The sequence below is a fragment of the Mucor velutinosus genome, assembly GCF_035048745.1.
Source record: "Mucor velutinosus strain NIH1002 chromosome Unknown tig00001553, whole genome shotgun sequence".
Classification (NCBI taxonomy): Eukaryota; Fungi; Mucoromycota; class Mucoromycetes; order Mucorales; family Mucoraceae; genus Mucor; species Mucor velutinosus.
The window spans coordinates 544703-563386 of NW_027041930.1; the positions used below are offsets into that span (position 1 = coordinate 544703).

General features: G+C 38.2%; 4 protein-coding genes across 4 annotated transcripts; 3 read left to right on the top strand and 1 right to left on the bottom strand.

The window, feature by feature from the left end:
* Positions 1–186: 186 nt before the first annotated feature.
* On the top strand, positions 187–2370 carry PGS1 (CDP-diacylglycerol--glycerol-3-phosphate 3-phosphatidyltransferase; the record flags this gene model as incomplete). Its single annotated transcript, XM_064826785.1, has 10 exons — positions 187–237; positions 302–542; positions 600–836; positions 901–974; positions 1042–1232; positions 1299–1383; positions 1445–1509; positions 1570–1924; positions 1985–2069; positions 2123–2370. 10 exons carry the CDS (start codon positions 187–189, stop codon positions 2368–2370), a joined length of 1632 nt encoding a protein of 543 aa, XP_064675842.1.
* Positions 2371–3995: 1625 nt separating this feature from the next.
* ATC70_007527 (uncharacterized protein) lies at positions 3996–5211 on the top strand (the record flags this gene model as incomplete). Its single annotated transcript, XM_064826786.1, has 2 exons — positions 3996–4926; positions 4985–5211. 2 exons carry the CDS (start codon positions 3996–3998, stop codon positions 5209–5211), a joined length of 1158 nt encoding a protein of 385 aa, XP_064675843.1.
* Positions 5212–9175: 3964 nt separating this feature from the next.
* DPH3_2 (Diphthamide biosynthesis protein 3) lies at positions 9176–10463 on the top strand (the record flags this gene model as incomplete). The annotated part of the gene is made up of 2 exons (XM_064826787.1): positions 9176–9377; positions 9433–10463. 2 exons carry the CDS (start codon positions 9176–9178, stop codon positions 10461–10463), a joined length of 1233 nt encoding a protein of 410 aa, XP_064675844.1.
* Positions 10464–11242: 779 nt separating this feature from the next.
* On the bottom strand, positions 11243–13214 carry ATC70_007529 (uncharacterized protein; the record flags this gene model as incomplete). Its single annotated transcript, XM_064826788.1, has 7 exons — positions 11243–11450; positions 11504–11618; positions 11671–12293; positions 12354–12396; positions 12469–12524; positions 12589–12866; positions 12927–13214. The coding sequence occupies 7 exons, from the start codon at positions 13212–13214 to the stop codon at positions 11243–11245; spliced, it is 1611 nt and encodes a 536-aa protein (XP_064675845.1).
* Between the last annotated feature and the right edge of the window lie 5470 nt (positions 13215–18684).

An 18684-nucleotide genomic window follows, 5' to 3' on the forward strand; every position in this document is an offset into this window, starting at 1 on the left:
AACAAATGGGTGATGGCTGAATCCTTTTTTTTTTTTTTTTTTTTTTTTTTTTTTTTTTTTTTTTGCTCTCTTTCCCTCGCTCTCGTCACCATATATACCTCTCTTATCTTTTTGCTTTTCACCTCTCATCCCAGAAAACGATACCCCAATCCAAACACGCATATTACATTTAAACATACACACAACATGCCTGCAGTTGAAGGGATTGCTTGGACGATCTATGGCATCGTAGCAGCAGTAAAGTATAGCATAAAGAGTCATTTTAAAACTCACTGGGCTCACCCACATAGCAAACATCAAGCTTCTGTTCTTGTTCAGCATAGGATTTACAAGATACTTTCAGAACAAATATGAATCCGAGTTCTTTGCAACATGCATCACTATATTGGCACTGGGCCTCGTATTCTCAACATTGGCTTTATTACCAGTGGATATATTTTTGGTATCCTCGACAATCGACCAAGCAAAGGGACTGAAAAAGGATTGGGCAACACCGGATGCTATTGAAACCATGACATTGACGATGAGCATCGTGTACTATGGTATGATAGCGCTTGAGAACGACAATGGCACAGCATACTCACATACACACATCTTAGTTTGCTATGGTCTGATCACCCTATTCAGCTTCTTGTTGATCCCATTTGCTTACTTCTTTTACGAGGAATACGATGATGAAGAGTCCATCAAGGTTCGCATCTGGAGTGCCCTGAAATACACTTCATTCTTTGTGGTTATTTCTATCCTGCTGTTCTTGTTTGGATTGTTCTTGAAGCCAACAACAAAGGCACCCAAGATCGATCTGGATTGGTTCAAAAAGCTATTGACAGATAGTCGTAAGTCCAATGTAGTAAGGAGGGGGGGGGGGTATCATTTATACTGATGTGGTGGGCTATTTAGATGGTGAAAAGGCGATTACATTTGTCGTTGCCAGCCTTGTGTTACTCGGCATGCTTGTATTCATTGCTTACACAGTGAGTTGACAGTGTGCATTCATTTGAATACCATCTCATGTTTTCCCCTCCCCCCCCCCCCATGTAGGCACCCGGACTCTCTTTATTACCAATCAGTCTGATCAAAGGTCGACAACGTATTGATGCAGAAAGCGAGGATGTTGAGAACCGTCTAACCGCAACAAGAGAGAGACAGCGCGTGATTCGATCAAAGTACATGAACCGAGCTATGCCTAATAGAGATCAACGAGAGATTGAGGAATTGGAAGACGAGGAAAGGTACATGGGATTAGACAGAAGTGTATATGCTAAAAACGTGTATACGCTAAACATACAGATGATTAGGATACTATCCAGAAGATTGCGAAGCATCCAACAAGATAAGACTAGCTTGGTACAAAGGATCCTATCTCTGCTTCGACCTTTTGAGGTGAGTTTAATATCTTCTCTATGGATCTGTTGCTCTCTCCTTGATATTAAAAATAAACTAGTTTCTACTTGGCGTCCTGTTATTGTGCTTTACAGTTGTATTGGTTGTCTCGATCTTTTTAACCATGTAAGTACATATATACACACACATCGAATCAAGAGTCCAACGTCCTGATGTTGCGGGTAGTGTAGACAAGATTGCTTTTGCCATTTGTGGAAGTCAATGCGGCTATGTGATTCATCATTCAAGCATGTTTAATCCTGTTAATTACATCTTTATCAAGCTGCAAACGGTATTTCCATTGGACTACGTATTCATGGTTGGTCTGATTCTCTATTTCTTCTTGGCCACCATGTCAGGTGTCATTCAAATTGGCGTGCGATTCCTTTGGGTTACATTGTTCCGCATAAAAAAGGGCTCTACCGCACCGCAAGGATTGCTCGTCTCGGCTGTTCTTTTAACACTGAGCCTGTTGGCATTGAACTACACAGTAACAACGACGGTAGCACCAGGTTATGCGCATTTCGGAAGCCAGGTCTATGTAGGTTTATTACTGTTTATTACTCTAAAAAAAATAATTTAATCAATTTGGTATCCATAGTGCAATTTCACAAATGCCATGGGAGATCGAGATTGCAGTGAGCATGTCGAGAAGATAGTGCATTGCGATATCTACGGGCCAACAGGTAAGCAGATAGCACTCGGATGAAATTTGACATGGAGCTAATCAAGCCAGTAGAAATATGCACCCCTACAGTGTCATCTACCATGGTGGATAGAGTCATTGTAAACACACCATTTTTTGGCATCTTTTTTTACTACTCGCAGTGGGTATTTTTAGGTGTTTTCATAATTGGATTCGTAGTAGCTCTGTTCAGAGGACCAAGAAATAATGTAGATGCTGATCTGCAGGAGCTCGTGGATGAAGAAGAAGAGGGTTTGCTGCGATACCATCATCATGGCCAATACCAAACAACAACATCTTGACAATAATAAAAAGGAAAACTCGTGTACATACATAATCGTTTGTTTGAGTCCGTGAGCACGTTTTATTTGAACAATTTAATCAATTTGTTGGCTTTTCTTGTGTTGTGTGTTTGTGTATACAGTGTCTATCTTCTCCTTACTGGAAAAAGTAGACCTGCCCCTGCTTCTGTTTCGCCCGTTTGCTCGCTGTCTAGACAGTCATTCCATGATGAACAGCACTGTGCATTTGACAGTTATCTCAAGGATCGATACATGCTTCATTAAAAATGCATCTACATGTACATTGCCAATGGAATCAAGCGACGAAAGAGAAGCGCAATTGAGAAGAACGAAAAAGAAATAGATCGTCTAATTGCAGGATGCAATCTTGTCAATCAATTACTCTTGTCTAAACTACCTTGTTGGTGACACGATCGAAAATAGGTCTACAAAACGATTCATGATGAGGATAATGAAATTGAAATTCATGCAAGTTTGTTACCATGGCGACGCTTTCAAATGTATCAATCGCAAAGTGTGCTGCAATTCATACCAAGACATCAAGCAGCAAGACATATAGCCGACCCGTTTTAGCTGTATGAGAGCACATGGCACAATGTCCTTAAACTGTGTTAATTGTTCAAACTATTCCCACAAAGAGCGGTTCCTCATTTTAACATGCAAAAGAAAGCTCTGTCAATCTTTTTGCTATGTCTCCCTACGACGACGACGACATCAACAACAACAAAAACCCTGTACTGTTTGTTTTGATTTTGCTAGATGACATTTTATATAAATAATTTAGTTACATTTAATATAGCAGTAATTTATAGAATGATCACTGTTATAGATAATTTGCTGGATGCCTGTATAGACAAGGAGACTGAAAGAGTGTAGATACATTTGTCTACTGCCATCACATACATGTCTATTATGTAGATGGTTGCATACAGTGTTACACCAGCCTAACAAGAGCACTCTCTTTCTCTTTTGATTAAGGGGAAAAGAAGCTTTTTCTATCGAAAAAATAAGGGGATATGTCTTTCATTAACTATAAGCGTTGCCTGCTGTTGGTCTGATCCAAATAAACAAACATCCGGAAAGACCCACCATTTTTTTTTTTTTTTTTGCCATTTAAACATACAAAGCCATGACTAAAAATAAACAGAATTTCGTTCATCGTATATAAAAACGCTTCAGTTTACATGAATTTTAGTTGAATTTCTTTTTTTTTCTCTCCAACTCTACACCACACAATCCTTCATTCATTCTTTCTCTCTTTTTTGTTTCAGCAAAAGAAAAGAAACCCAAATACTCTCCCTCTAATACACTCACTCCAAATTTACAAAGCACCCTTTTTTTTTTTATTAGTCAAACTTATTTTAAACTTTTTGATAAAGATTTAAAAAAAGTGAATTACCCAAGTAAAAAAAAAAAAATTACATATTCATCCAATATTTCAAATCAACCTTTCTCTTTATAAAAAGACCCTCTCGCTCAACTCTTTCTTTTTCTCATCTCTCTCTCTCTCTCTCTCTCTTTCTTTCTTTCTTTCTCCACCTCAGAACCCCTAATTTATTTGGTAAATTTTGCATATAGAAAGCACAATAACCGCAATGCTAACCCTAAATTGTTCAACTGCAGAAATGTATTCCGCAACTTATCAACCTACATTTGATTTATCCTCTGCTGCTTCTCACTTGACTACTCCCTCTGATATCGAATTTGATCGTTGCTTAACTACCTATCAACGTCATGACAGTATCGATTACAGTCGTAGACCTAGTTATTTCACTGGTTTATTAGGAAACCCTCAAAGTGAAGCAAGTTACTCTGATCATGAACAGCAAACTCCTAGTCCATTCAATAGTTACGAAGATTACCAGCATCAACAATATCCTCATCCTCTTGATAATGCAAGCAAGCGTCGCCTCAGTACCCTCATTGAATTGCCTCATTTGTCTGCTGCTGCCAATGGTACTGGTGCTGTCTATCATCATCACCCTCCCGCTGTTGATCATCTTGGCTATTCCAATGTTGTAAATCCATGGCTCACCGCCGCCGCCGCCGCCGCTGCTGCTGCTACCTCTGCTCCTTCCACAACAGCAAACTCGTCAGCAAACACCAGTCCATCACGTTTATCATCTCCCATGATTTACGCCAATCCTGCTGTGGACATGTATTCACCTCAATCATACTTTAATCATCAACATCAGCCATCATTTGACCAACAACAAGCTCAGCATCAACAACAAGCATTCCATCCTCTTTGTGGTCCTATGCAAGACAGCTTGATGGCCAATGGTATCTTCCGTGAACGTGCCTCATCTTCGTCATCATTGTCTTCTTCAAGCGACAGTGCATTATCTATCAGCCCTCCTCCCAGTCGCCGCACCAGTAAAGCCAATGTCAAATCTCCATTGAAGGCAACTCGTTCTCGTGGCCGCAGAGTATCAAATAGCCCTAGTGTTGCAGGTCAAAAAGTATTCACTTGTAAACATGATGATTGTGGAAAAGTATTCAAGAGATCTGAACATTTAAAACGTCATGTACGTTCAATTCATACATTGGAAAAACGTAAGTTGTGCTATTCATTGCTGTGTATTAAATTTGGCACTAATCGTTTACATAATAGCCTTCGAATGCCCCTATCAATCTTGCTCAAAGCGCTTCTCTCGCTCTGACAATTTGAACCAACACATTCGTATCCATCGTCATACTGGAAAAGACAAAACTAATAACAATAATACTGCTGCTTCTTCTGCTACTGCTGCTGCTGCCGCTGCCGCTGTCTCAAATGTCACTTCATCAGCATCAGTACCAAGAAACAACTCATTCAGTAATTATATGCCCACTTATTAATTTGTCCATTCATCTTTCCAATCTACTTTCATGATCTCTTTTATTATATACAAATTCTCATCCGAATCATCTTTTATATAAGTCCTTTTCTTTTTGCATTCTTACTATACCTTCAAACAAAAAACAACTATTTCTTTGCATGCGTATTATTTTTTCTCTTTTTTTTTTTTTTCTCACCCCTTTTTTTATGCTCTTTATTCCAGCTTTTAATCTATTTGCTGCTGTCTCTTTTCTCACCTTCATCATCCTCATCAATCAACATAATTTTGAAATGAATTATTTTATATATAAAACAATCAAATCACTCAATCCAATTAAGTTGGTCTTGTCCCTCTCCCCCCCCCCTTTATTTAATACTCCATTTGCAGATAAAAAACTAGACGCATAAAAGAACATCTATTGCATAGCCAACACACAAAAAGCACGGTCCCCCTTCTTATTACTGACACCATAGATTTCCAGGGTAACCTCAAAATACGATTGTATCACATTTCACAAAAATTAGTATTCAACCATGATTGTAGTTTTTTGTAAGTTGGATAATCACTATATACATGTCACGGGCAGTGCAAATGTATTCGTCGAGAATGTATTACGATATCGACTTGATCTGTTGTCATGGGGTTTCTATCATTGGTCTGTTCGAGATTCACTCAAGTTACATTTGCAATGCGATGAAATAAATGACACGTACACATAAACACACTGCAGTCAAATTACCACAATCACTACCTTGGCCAGAAATTATTATTTTCATGATGCCTTACATTGCGATTTTCTTGGTGATTTATTAAATTCATCTGAAACTAACCCACTCATACATACATTTCCCCAGATTTACATGCACCTCAAGATCAAGAGCAACGTCATGACTACATGGTTTGTTTTCAAATGGATAGAAAGTTTGTCAATTATTAAAAAGCTGATGCATACGGTAAACATTGTTGGGGTTTGTAGAGTTTGATCTCTTTCCGATTTGCATTCAAACTGATTTGCAGCATGGTTCAGGCACATGAATTTGAATCTGCGCATCATTTGGCTGGCTGCATGAATTCGAGAATGCGTGGTTCTCTTCAAACCGTATTCATATACACCTCGATGCTTGAAAAATTGAAGTTTTATCTATCGAAAAAATCATTGCGTAATAGTTGATAGCGATTTCTTTTGATTACGTACCTGTAGGATCATTTCTAATTATAATTAAGAAAACAATCAACAAAGGCGCTACTGCGCAATGGTGTCTTGTATGACAGTTTGCATATTAGCTATCTAAACTCACTGCTATTACAATCTTTGCTCAACCATCGATATTACAGCCATCGTTTTTGATAGACTGTTGGAGCTCTGCAAAATGCCATGGTATTTCGGAATTCAATGTCAGCAATCGCTTTATGTTGATTTTCATGTTTTTCAAGCTGAAGTGTCCATCTTTAGCAGCTTATAAGTCACTGTGAATTCACAGTTTGCTTATGTCCTCCGATCTTTTGATAACTCTGCTTCTTGGCTTTCTTCTGGTAGCATTTTTGCAATTGTAGCATCAATATATAAATTGATGCTTGCTATAGCTACTGGTATAATCCATATTCTATCTCGAGGTGGTTAAGTATGCTTTTTTTTCGCGTTTTCTTATTGTCTCTTTTTTTTTACAGCGCGATTTGGAGCTGAGGCTGATGGTGGGGCTGGTAGCTCTACAGCTATACTGCACTCTGCTGGATTGAATCAGCAGGTTGATTCAATAGAAGTAGATATTGCAGCAACTAAGGTATCTTGCTTGAGTGTAATTTTTTGATTTGGGTCGGCCTCCGGTGGCACAATGTAGCGCGCTGACAATATTCAATTTGACCCAATATTAAAAAGAGGATGGATTATGTAGTCCATAGACTACTCTTTGATTCTGTTATGTCAGCGGTATCCTGACCTTGCTCAATCTAGCAACCTTTTAATAATCTTATGACAACTCATGCGGCTAAAGGGGACGTTATCAATGCGTCGCCTTTGAAATGCAGATTTTGTTCGATCCTACGATAAAAAAAAAAATGCATTCAACTATTTTTTCATTATGCAGTTTGGTAAATAAGGAACAGCATAAGGGCTCACTATCGATAAGATCCTGCTACAAGGATAATAATGCAAATATACACATATTAGGAACTATAACTATACATAGCACGTTGTCTGAGAGCAGTTGAAAATCTCATAGACTATAGAGCTGTGTACAAACCGAGCTTCTGATATATTTCGGTCGAATCGCATGTCTATAGATGAACGCATTAATTTACCTAAACGAAATATGAAATGTCATGGGGCCAGAAATTCCCAGGCAACTTCAGCCAAAAGTGCCTTGGGTGGTCTGTTCGAGATTCTGTGGTCTTTTTTCAGGGCCACGAATATATTAGTGCTATCGCCGAACCTTGGTGTTTGTACACCAGCTATTTTTAGAGAGCTATTAAGGCTATTTGCTGCACTTTTGCAATATCCATAATGCAGAGCGAAAATATGCAAATCGCTACAATAAGACTATGGGTGCATCTTGTTTCAGAATCATGAAATCTTGGCCATTGCCAATGGCGGGGCACTGTTATTGCTCAAATGCCATTTTTATACATTGATACGCGCTTGTTTGCATGTATCTACAGAAGCTTAAATTTTCAAGAGTACAGGGTAGCAACTGATGTTACTTCCGTGTGTATTTCCCGCTAAACCAAATGCACCTTTATGTAATAATGGTAAATAATCGCATCAGTACATTTGAACGTCATTACCTACAAAACACCGTTCTTGTAGCTTCCATGTTTTGAATAGTCTATATACTATCATGAAAGCAAACCAAAAAAAAAAAAAGGTGTAATTATCATGACCACCATTGCACTATAAGTGATAATGATTTGCTGATCATTTGTGCTACTTGTATAAGCGAGAAGAGGATAATGAATATAACTTTATCATGAAACGCGTTGCCATGGTATCAAGGATTCAGGTACCAGTTTCTTTTTCTGATCTTTATCTGTTATATCTGATGCTACCGAAATAAAAGAGTACATACACAAGAGGAGTTTCTGGCAACGTTATAGATTATATTCTCATCAAACAACGATTCTCATTCACATGTAAAGATGGGATATCTCTCCTTCTTCAATGTCTAGTCCATCAGAGATCTATAGCTTCATTGCGGAACAAAAACAACAACAAAAAGCTTAATTGTTGTTATTGATTGGCTTATTTGGAGATTTGTCCAACTCGATAGCGTCGGTGTATTCCGATATAATACGATGATGGTCCACCCTTACTGTTTATTTGCTTGTTTAGCTCTCCTTTCTGAAATCTTAAGCCTCCATCTAGTAAACCATGAAGATGCTTTTCTTAAATATATTTTGCGTAACTTGTAGCGTTTAATAACGATAACATGTTACACTGATGGCATTTATTCACACTCCATGTCTTTTTTTAGAGACTGATGTGACTCTTTGGATAGATCATGGGAGGTAACGGGGGGGGGGAGGTACACTAAATAGACTATTCAAGATGATGGTATAGAGAATCATGGGGCTGAACTGAAAGGCTTCAACCATTTCCCTAAACGATTTGTTGTGTACAAATTCCATCATGGTCGAGACTTTATCTAATGCGACAAAACGCCCAATTCAAATGGGACAAAGCGAAAAAAAGGCTCGTGCGAGAGGGATAAAGAAGCAAGAAAAAAAAAAAAAAAAGGTACGTGTTACTCTGATCAGACATCTCGCCTCAAATAATATGACGGCATTTCATGTTACAGTGCCAGAGTAAATGATCATATCTCTGTCTAGCTCTCTCTGTGGCTTCCGGAACATCCATTCGTGGTATTGACCGAGTAAAATAGAAAGTGTTACAAGAAATATTTAGTATTTATTTCTCTAATTCTTGCTTCTGTTCATCTTTTTTTTTTCTCCCTCCCTTTTAAAATTTACCATCTCCCTCTTTACCTTGCATGTCTCAAGACAATCTATTCAATCCAAGTAATTTCCAATCCAGTGGCAGCATGTATCATCCTGATATGACTATGCAATTCGCCCCATCAGTACCTCATCGCCCTAGTGCTACTTCTGGTATTCCTTCAGGCCAAAGAAATCCAATGTTCTTTAACCCTCCAAGCATCTCAAATCAAGAGGTGTTAATTCAACATCAGCAATGTAAATATAATATAATGCTATAACGTCAACTGACACTAATACTCTAAACAAATAGTTATGCATGCTTATCCAAACAGTCCTTATGAAAGACCTGAGTCTATTACTGGTTCATCTACTGGTGTCAATGGCAAGCAACATCAAACAAAAGCTGAACGAAGAGCTGAGCACAATGCCATCGAAAGAGCTCGTCGTGAGAGCTTGAATGTCAAATTCCAGCAATTAGCATTCACTCTACCCAACCTCCAGAATGATACGCGCCCTTCTAAAAGCACCATCATTGACCGTACACTTGATTTTGTCAAGAACGCCATCCAGAAAGAAGAGCGATATTTGCGTCGTATCAACGAACTTGAAAAGTTCAACAGCTATCTACTGTCTGAATCAGATAAACGTATGCAGCACAAGAAATCTAAAAAGACCCACTCTTCTCCCTCTCCTGTGATGCCTACCTTTGAATCAATGGCTGAAAAAGAAGTCTCCTCTGTTCATTCTGATGAAAAGATGCAAGGTTTTGACCAAAATGACCATCAAGAAGACGACCAGGATGAAGATGAAGACGATGACGATCTTGAAGAAGCTCAGCCTTTCCAGGAATCTATGCCCATGTTTAAGATGAACAGCTCTCCTATTCAAAAGCAACCACCACCACAACAACATAAACAGACTCAATTTAGCCGTGTTACTACGACTCCCCCTAACTCTGCCGCCACCATCAGCACTAATACCAATATCAATAGTACGCCTATCAATACACTTAATCGCAACAACAGTAATCACATCCCCGTGTCACAATCATCGGTGCCAATGATGCCGAACAGTACTAACTGGCCAAACTGCAATGATAACAATGTGATACATGCTCAACCCATGGTCAAGGAAGAACCAATTCCTTACTTTCAATTACAACAACAAGCACTTATGCTACAGAAATTTCAAGATCACACTATAACACCACAACAACACATTGCAACAGAACAAGAGGACTTTCATTTCAATGCAAATCCTGCCATGTTTACAATGATGAGCAATTCGTTCATCGATACTAATGCAGCACCACAACATCATCATTTTATGCACAGACGCTAAATCTATCGTTCTTTCTCTCTTTTTATTCACACACACACACACACACACACACACACACAAACAAACACACCTCATACCCTTCTCTCGCTATTTATATGATTTCCCCCCTCTTTCCTTTCTATCATGAATAACAGCAAAAACCAATTGTAAATATTATATTATAGTTATATGGATCATGTTTCTTTTAGCATTTTAAATCAATAAATCCCCCCCCCCTTTTTTTTAGTGTATACACAAATCAGACATTTGGGCCATGAGAGTTTCTTCTTGACTTTATAAACTGACAAGATGACACACAACAAAATGTAAACAAAAGGGCTAAGCTTCTCTTTCTTCTGATTCGGAAATCTACGGCGATAATTTGATAGTTTTGGTTACTTTGCTTTGATGCTGTTCTTGTGCTCCAATATCAAAATTACGATTGTACAATGATTAGGATAGTTTGTTGTTGCCAGACATTTTATTGACATTGTGCAACTCTGTCGTATTTGAATGAGATGGATCCAGCACCAAGTGATACAGCATCAGGAACCAGTGGATAAGTGTGTAGTGCCTCCTACGTCTCCCCTCGATAATAAATAAGCCTAGCCTTGTATATTTATAAATGTTTATTTCTTATTAGATGACAAGTTGTCAAGTACAGTATCTATATACAATCGAGATTGGGCATTGATGCTACTAGGTTTCCCCTCTCGGATGTTCCGAATCATGGTGAATTTGTAAACATATCTAAAAATAATCTCCATCTTACAACAACATCTTTAAAGTTTATAGCGCATTCACTTTTTAGACTTGAAGAACGTGAATTCAATGTTACCATTCGAGTTCTTGTATCTCTCGGCTCGGCGTGCTCTCCATTTTGGACCAAATTTGATGAGGACAGGAACTGCAATGTTGGTTACAGTGACAAGTAATCCAACAATTGTAAACATCCAGCCAATGCCAACACCTTGAATTCCCGGCTCAATAGCAACAGAAGCAATAGCACTGTATATCTTGGTGTCAGACATATCATCCGACCTTCTAAATAGCACACTTACCCAAGGAGGCATCTCGTCAAGTTGTTTGAGGCTGTGATGGAAGCACCTTTTCCGGGAAATAAGTCCACGATAAGCGACTGTGTACAAATAGTCAGTGAGGAAGTACTCACACCCACTATGCAAATGTCAGCATGAGAAAATTTCAAGGAAAGGGCGAGACTGTATACCTAGAAATTGCAAAACCAATGCCACGGGCAATGGAGCATTATAATGCATGGCCCACCCATAAGCAATAGGCAGAGCATCTACAAAGAACAAACTCACATAAGCACCACCCAAACGAGCCTTGTAGAACGAAATTTCTATATCTGGGTTATCCGGGTTTTCGCGCGCTGTCTTTTCCTTCAACCGTCTAAAGTCTCTGTCGAGCAGCTTTCCCTTGACAAAAGATCCAACGATAGAGCCAGAGCCTTGACACAAGAAACACAGACCAATCTGCAGCTCATTCAAGTTGTAATGAATGGTAAACTGATTCGTGGTGCTTGTCATGAATGTATACATGGAGCAGTACAAAAATCCACTAAAGATCAGAGTAATCGCAACATCTGGTTCTGTCAAGTAGATGAAAGGTGCCAAAAAATTCATCGGGCGACGGGGTCCATTAGCTATCTTGATCTGGGCAATTTTCTCTTCGTCCAATTGGCCTCTTCGACGAGCTAGCCATTGGGAGGGAGTAGGATTTGCATATCCAGAGCCATTACCTACCAGGGATCGAAGAGTTTCTGGCACAAAAAGGCTAACAAAGATGACTGACAGGCCCCCAATGATCGCCAGAATCCAAAAGATCCACCTAACCATTATGAAAAATATCAGTAGATGGTATCATGAGTTTAAGAATATGACATCTTACTTCCAATTCAACTTTTCTGCGATAATTCCTCCTAGCACAGGTCCTATGGTTGGCGAATTCATAAATGAGTATGAGTATCATCTGCTTAGATGATTAATATGTGTTTTTTTTATACCTAGAACTGGTCCCAGCATCTGGCCCATTGAATAAATTCCAAAATACGACCCACGTCTGAGTGGTTAAAATGTCTTAATATGGACAAATTGTCCTATTCGATAAAAATCACTTTACTTACCTTTTTGAATCCACAATATCACCTAATATCCCTGCTCCTATGGCAATGACAGAACTTGAGCCAAATGCTTGCATCATACGAAAGATCAACAGGGCTGCGTAATTGGGCGAGAGTGCAAGGCCAATACAGGCTCCACAGTAAATGAGCATCGTACACAGGTATACAGGTCGTCTACCGTAGCTATCAGCGATTGTGCCCCAAAAGGTCGGTGAGATGGCCTGGAAAATCATGTAAACAGTAATTGAAATATTGACTTTTTCTGTTGTCGTATTGAGATCCTTGTGGTTTGTACATGTGTGAGCTGGAATACGTCTCATTTAATCACTGTGCATACTCACTCTTTGGATCTGGTTCAAAGCAGGTAGATAGATGCTCGCAGTCAGGGGAGAAATCATACCAGTTCCTGCACAGATTGACAAGAATCGAACCAACTGGCCAGTGGTCCAGATAGAATACGGTTCCTCCTTCTCCAAATTCTCCTTCTCGTCTTCTGCGCCATGTACAGAAATACAGCTGGTGTGATCTACAGTGGACGAGATGACTGATTGTGCTGCTGACCTTGATTGATTGTCATGCTGTTGAATTGCGGCTTCATTCTTTGCTGGTGGGTTCTCTAAATCTATCATAACTATGTGTGTATATTTCTATGGTATCATATCAATGTTTCAAGGTGAGATAAAAGAGACATCATTTATATACTTTTTTTTTTTTTTTTTTTTTCTGGATTAGGATCCAAGCAACATTCAGAAACCGAAAGAAAAACGGCCCTCATGGCCCCTCTTGCTACTTGAGAAACCGAAAATACGGCCCTTCCCGTGGGAGATCCATTTCCCGTAAACGCTATCTTTGGGTTAGATATATAGAGTCACCTGCAGTGCGAAACCTCTCACAGATATCGAAATGTTACTATTGAATCCTGCACTTCCCGGATTTGTAAAAGAGATGAATCATACAGGAGGTTTTAAGATGACCAAATCGTATATTGTCTCCTTTTTTCGTACATGAACAGAGTGAGGTTGCTGAGCAATTGGTACATGTAGTATCATTGATTTGATCTGATTCAAATCAATTTTGCTATTGTTCTCATCCAATCAATTGCCATCAATGACCTCTCAGAATGACATTCTACATGGAAAGGGCTATAAAGTACCTGGTATCAATAAATCGTCTCTAAGCATACATCGCCTGCAGTTTTGTGGTATCGACCCTTGTAGCTTGAATGAGTATAACTGAAACTACGCAGCATTTCGAAATACGCCTCGTTGAATTCAGATGATGGCAAGTTGGCCCGTCTTTCGAATTGATTTAGCGAGCTCTTGGCAATGGCAGCCAGCTGTCTGTAGAATGCACTGTTGGACACTCGACGCACAATAGGATCGTGTTGGATGTAAAGGCCAATTTGATCAGCTGAACAAATGGATCGTCGCTGGTACGTTTCTCTTCAATGGCTGATCTGTTAAATGACAAGTTACGGATTGATTTTACTAGGTTTTTACTTTTGGGCAAATGGCGATGTAACTGCACAGCTTGTGTGTTGCTTTGGATGACGATCCACCATTGAAACACGGATTGTTCTGTAGCAGCGCCCAACTTACGAAAAACTAGTCTACACTGAGCACATTATTGCTTTATTGAATTTCGCATGGTTAAGATGATGCTGAATAGATCATCAAAGTAGATTGTATCAGTAAAGGTTAAAAAAGATGAACTGTATATCCACTTGCCCAAATCATGGTCTTAAAGTATCAGTATGCCAAGTCGTCGCTGGCGCCATGGAGACACATTCTTAAAATAGCCAAGCATTAAACTGTCTTACTACTTGGCTTGTTGATTGTTGTAGGCGCAGGTTCTTTGAGATTTCTTATATATTGGCGTTCGATTAAGGAACCACAACTTATTATACTTTGACTAATAACTAACCATGTGGCTTTGTTAATGCGCAGCAAAAGTAAAAAAAAAAACTAGTATAAAGCCAAAACTATAGCATTTTTATTTCACAATCTCCCTCCCTTGAGCCTTCAGAATCATCAATAACCTTTATGATAAGCATGGCATTATTGATCTCCCCAGCCAGTATTTGGTTAGATCACCGCTCAACACTTCCTGATTTGTATATTTTCAAACTTTTTGAATCAATTCGACCTATTTTATCAAATTCGACTATGCTAATTGTGCAAATTATGTAATGCTTCCTTAAGCTTTCATGAAGTACTTTTCAAGGCGCATCTAATGGTACTGATTTTAATAAGTTGTTTGACGGATAATATCAAGTAATCTTTGAAAATATGAATGGAGGTTTTGGCCCAACATGCCGAGATTTTACATCTAAAGATCTCGCAAACAAAGTTCCAAGGGTTGCCTTAGACCAAGAGGAAGATTTTGATTTAATAGCATCATAACATATTAAATGTTCAGTCCTTTGTCTGGCCCGGCTCATATGAGAATAATGATTTTACAATCAATCAACAAAAACCACTGTTAGTTCTACCTTCTTTCCTCTGCTCAATGCTGTCAACATTTTCTTTGAACGACGGCTCGGAGCCTCAGAGATTTCACTACTTGCTGCAGACATCTTACGCAGCCCATGAATCGTCAATGTCCAGACTAACGTTATTAAATATAGAATGCAAGACGATGTCATTATTATGAACGATATAGAATGCAATAAAATATCATTATAAACGATAGCTTTATGGCCTGCCACCTACTTTTCATACGCTTCAAGAGCATTTAATACTGTATTGCAGTATGAAAAGGGCGTTGAGTTTGCCAGCTGGCCCCACAAGCCAAAGTTAGTTCAAACCCAGAATCATAGTTTGTTCCAGATTGGAGAAATCTTGATGGTTTTGGATTCGATTAAGCTATTTTTGCAGATTCGACTAAGTAAAATATAATGATCACCCCATGCTTCCTTAAGTTTTCCTGGAGTACTTTTCAAGGTGCATCCAAAGGTACTAAGTAAAATAGATGATTTGAATAAACTTATCAAATGATTTATGAAAATATGAAAAGAGGTTTCTGGCCAAAATGTCGAAATTTTACATATCAAAGTCCCACAAAGATGATTTCAGAGGTTGTTTTGGATCGATAGAAAAAATTTGATTCAAGATACACCATAGTAAAAGTCTCCATTTTCAAGATGAAAAACGCAATCGTTTGATTTTCGATGAAAAATTTTTTTTTGTATGGAGGAAGGCAGGCTACCACTCGTATTTATTATGTTATTAACATGCTACCAAAAGACTATTCTACCTAAAACGACTAGTCTATAAGTGTGTGCACAAGAGGGACAAGAAGGGCATGACTACTAATTTGAATTGTTACTGGGGCAAAGAGTGTGTTCTCACGAGAAGAGCCCAGGAGATATTTGACTAAGGATAGTACTGTCAGCACTTGATCAGATGTGTTGTGCCAGAAGGGCTACAACTGTCTATAAAGATTAAGGTATTCTTGATGGGTAGATATGTCTGTGTTGTGCAACAACATGGACAAGCTATGATAAGTGAAGTGCATCTCAGCTATCTAAATACTGAGGTTCACCAGATGTGATAAGCGTTGTACAAGATAAATTGCTACTTTGGCATTCAGAACTTAGTATAAATAGAATAACTTGTCTTCATCAATAAATCTTTAGTTTTTGTGTCTGATCTTATTCAAATAAGTCTTTTCTTGTTTTTGTAATATCGAACATTTTTTATAAGCTACAAATAATAATCCTTTTATTCTTTGTGCTTAACAAGATGGTTATCGCGAGAGAACAAAGATACTCGACCGAAGCCGCAAGCAAGAAAGAGAGCAATCAGAACCACACCAACAACAAAGCAAACGTTCACGTCAGTGAAACCCATCATCCACAGTTGAGAGCAGAAGAGACTCGGTATATGTGATAAATCACATACCCTGGCTACTCCTGACGTTATTCTTCTATGTTGAAAAAAACCTTGGTAAGGGAAAAACATAGCGACTATGTACTCTGTCAACTATCGAGATGGGAGAGACCATAATGTGCGCCACTACCGCACAAAACTAGGGAATCACCCCGTTTGACCAAAAATTTCGTAGAAAAGGGGAAAGAAAGGTGATTTTCGATGAAAACCATGAGGGGTACCTCATGCTTTTTGGTTGATTTTTGGCCATATTTTTTAGGTTCTCGAAAAGTTGAGCAAAGGTGTCAGAAAGTTACTACTACTCAAGTGCAATTGTTTGGCGTTATTCCGGTGGCTCAGAAAGGCTTACATGTCAAGATATGAAGGCTTGAAAACTGTCCAATTTGGTTATATTTTGCTTTACGGCTTTTATTTACACGGCATGAACCACATCTTTAGTAGCTAAAGCCGTCTGGAAGGGCAGCTCTGCAACCTGTGCAGCTTTTAATTTCAACATGAGACATATTGATTTTGTAAGACTAATTCATGCGAATTTTGATGTCCTATGTTGCTGGTAAGCTTATTATTAACAATGCAAATGAGAACCCGAATTTGCTGCTTGAACACTATGGTTGTACACCTTTGCTTGGCTACGGTAAAATCGATTAGGACTAATATTAACAAATGTTGAATTAGATGCAATATCACTACACTTGACGACGGTGTCATCCTGCGGGCTGTCGCCGTAGACATTCCAAATCACTAACAATAATAAACTCTGCTATATATATGTAGATTTTAAACAATCCATTATTAATAAAGAAAGAGAGAAATTGAATTTACTACTTAGATACTACAATTTTGCATATTCGCTTCGCAAAAATCAAGCCCTCGTATAGATCAATACTATGAAAGGCTGGGCTGGATTATATGTGAATACAACACGTAGAAAGACATGGCTTACAGATTTACTGAGTTTATTAAAGATGGATGCATTGAATACCCCCAAAGAGTAGCACGCTTTATTATGTTGCCTTTGTTGCAGAAGTGGGCCCATACTGTTTAATTTTATTAATAGGATGCTATCTATTGCACGGCATGAGATAGTAAAAAGATAACATACATGAAAAATTGTCTTTTAATACTATACGATACAATGTTTGCCACAATATTCATTAGATACTGTTTCTCAATCGCTTGATGACCGTGTGGAATATACAAAATAATCCAATCAGACTGTAGATAATAATCTTCATAAACTGCTACTGTAGTGGAATTAGGTTCTCGAAATTTTGTGGTACTATATTCGCTTTTACTATGCCATCGCGTTGTTGAACAGTTCGTAATATATGAATGTTATTTTGAATGTGTACTAGAGCTCATTCGTTTAAAAGTTACTGGCAGATAAATGTAAAATTATCAAAAAGTTTCCGCATGGAATGTTACAAAGTGTTTGTTATTTAATGGTGTTGTGAGTATAAGTAACAGATTTAGATAAATGTATATGTCTCAGCAGTATAAGTGAGAAAAAAAAATAACCTTTATTATTTTTGATATTCATATTAACTATAAAAGTTACTAACAAAGTCTGTGTGCACCTGTGTCGTGTGTATAGGTATAGTTTTAGAGTAGACTTAGATAAATGTATATAAAAGAATAGAATTGAGATATAAGATGATCTTTATTGTTTTGCAAATTAAGTTGATATTTATACTAAATTAAAAAAAGTTACACACAAAGTCTGTGTGTACCTGACACCTGACAATGAAAAAAAAAAAAGGGAGGGGTGCTTGCTTTTTTTATACTGACGCCGAAAGCTCACGTCTGGGCCACACTTCTTTATATAAAGACGCTGATGGTCTCACGTCTGACATTTAACTAACATTGAACCCTTATATAGGGTGAGAAAATCTTAATATTGTCAAATTGTGGTTTTTTTTAAATATATCACATTTTCATGGGTAAGAATGTAATGAATTGAAAAGTTTGAAATTGATTTGATCGACTTGACTATTCCCAATAGCGGAAAATAATTTAGTTAAAATGTAATGGCAGAAGGTTCTTTAAATTATTCCGGTAATATAAGTATTGCTAGTTGCTGACTAGCAAATTCAAAGTGAATTCTTTTGGAGTTGTACTGTATAAACGTGCATCCAACTACTATCAAGGTAAGCTCTAGGCCATGGTATGGTATAGCACCACGGAGGTTTCATATATCGGATACTGGAAA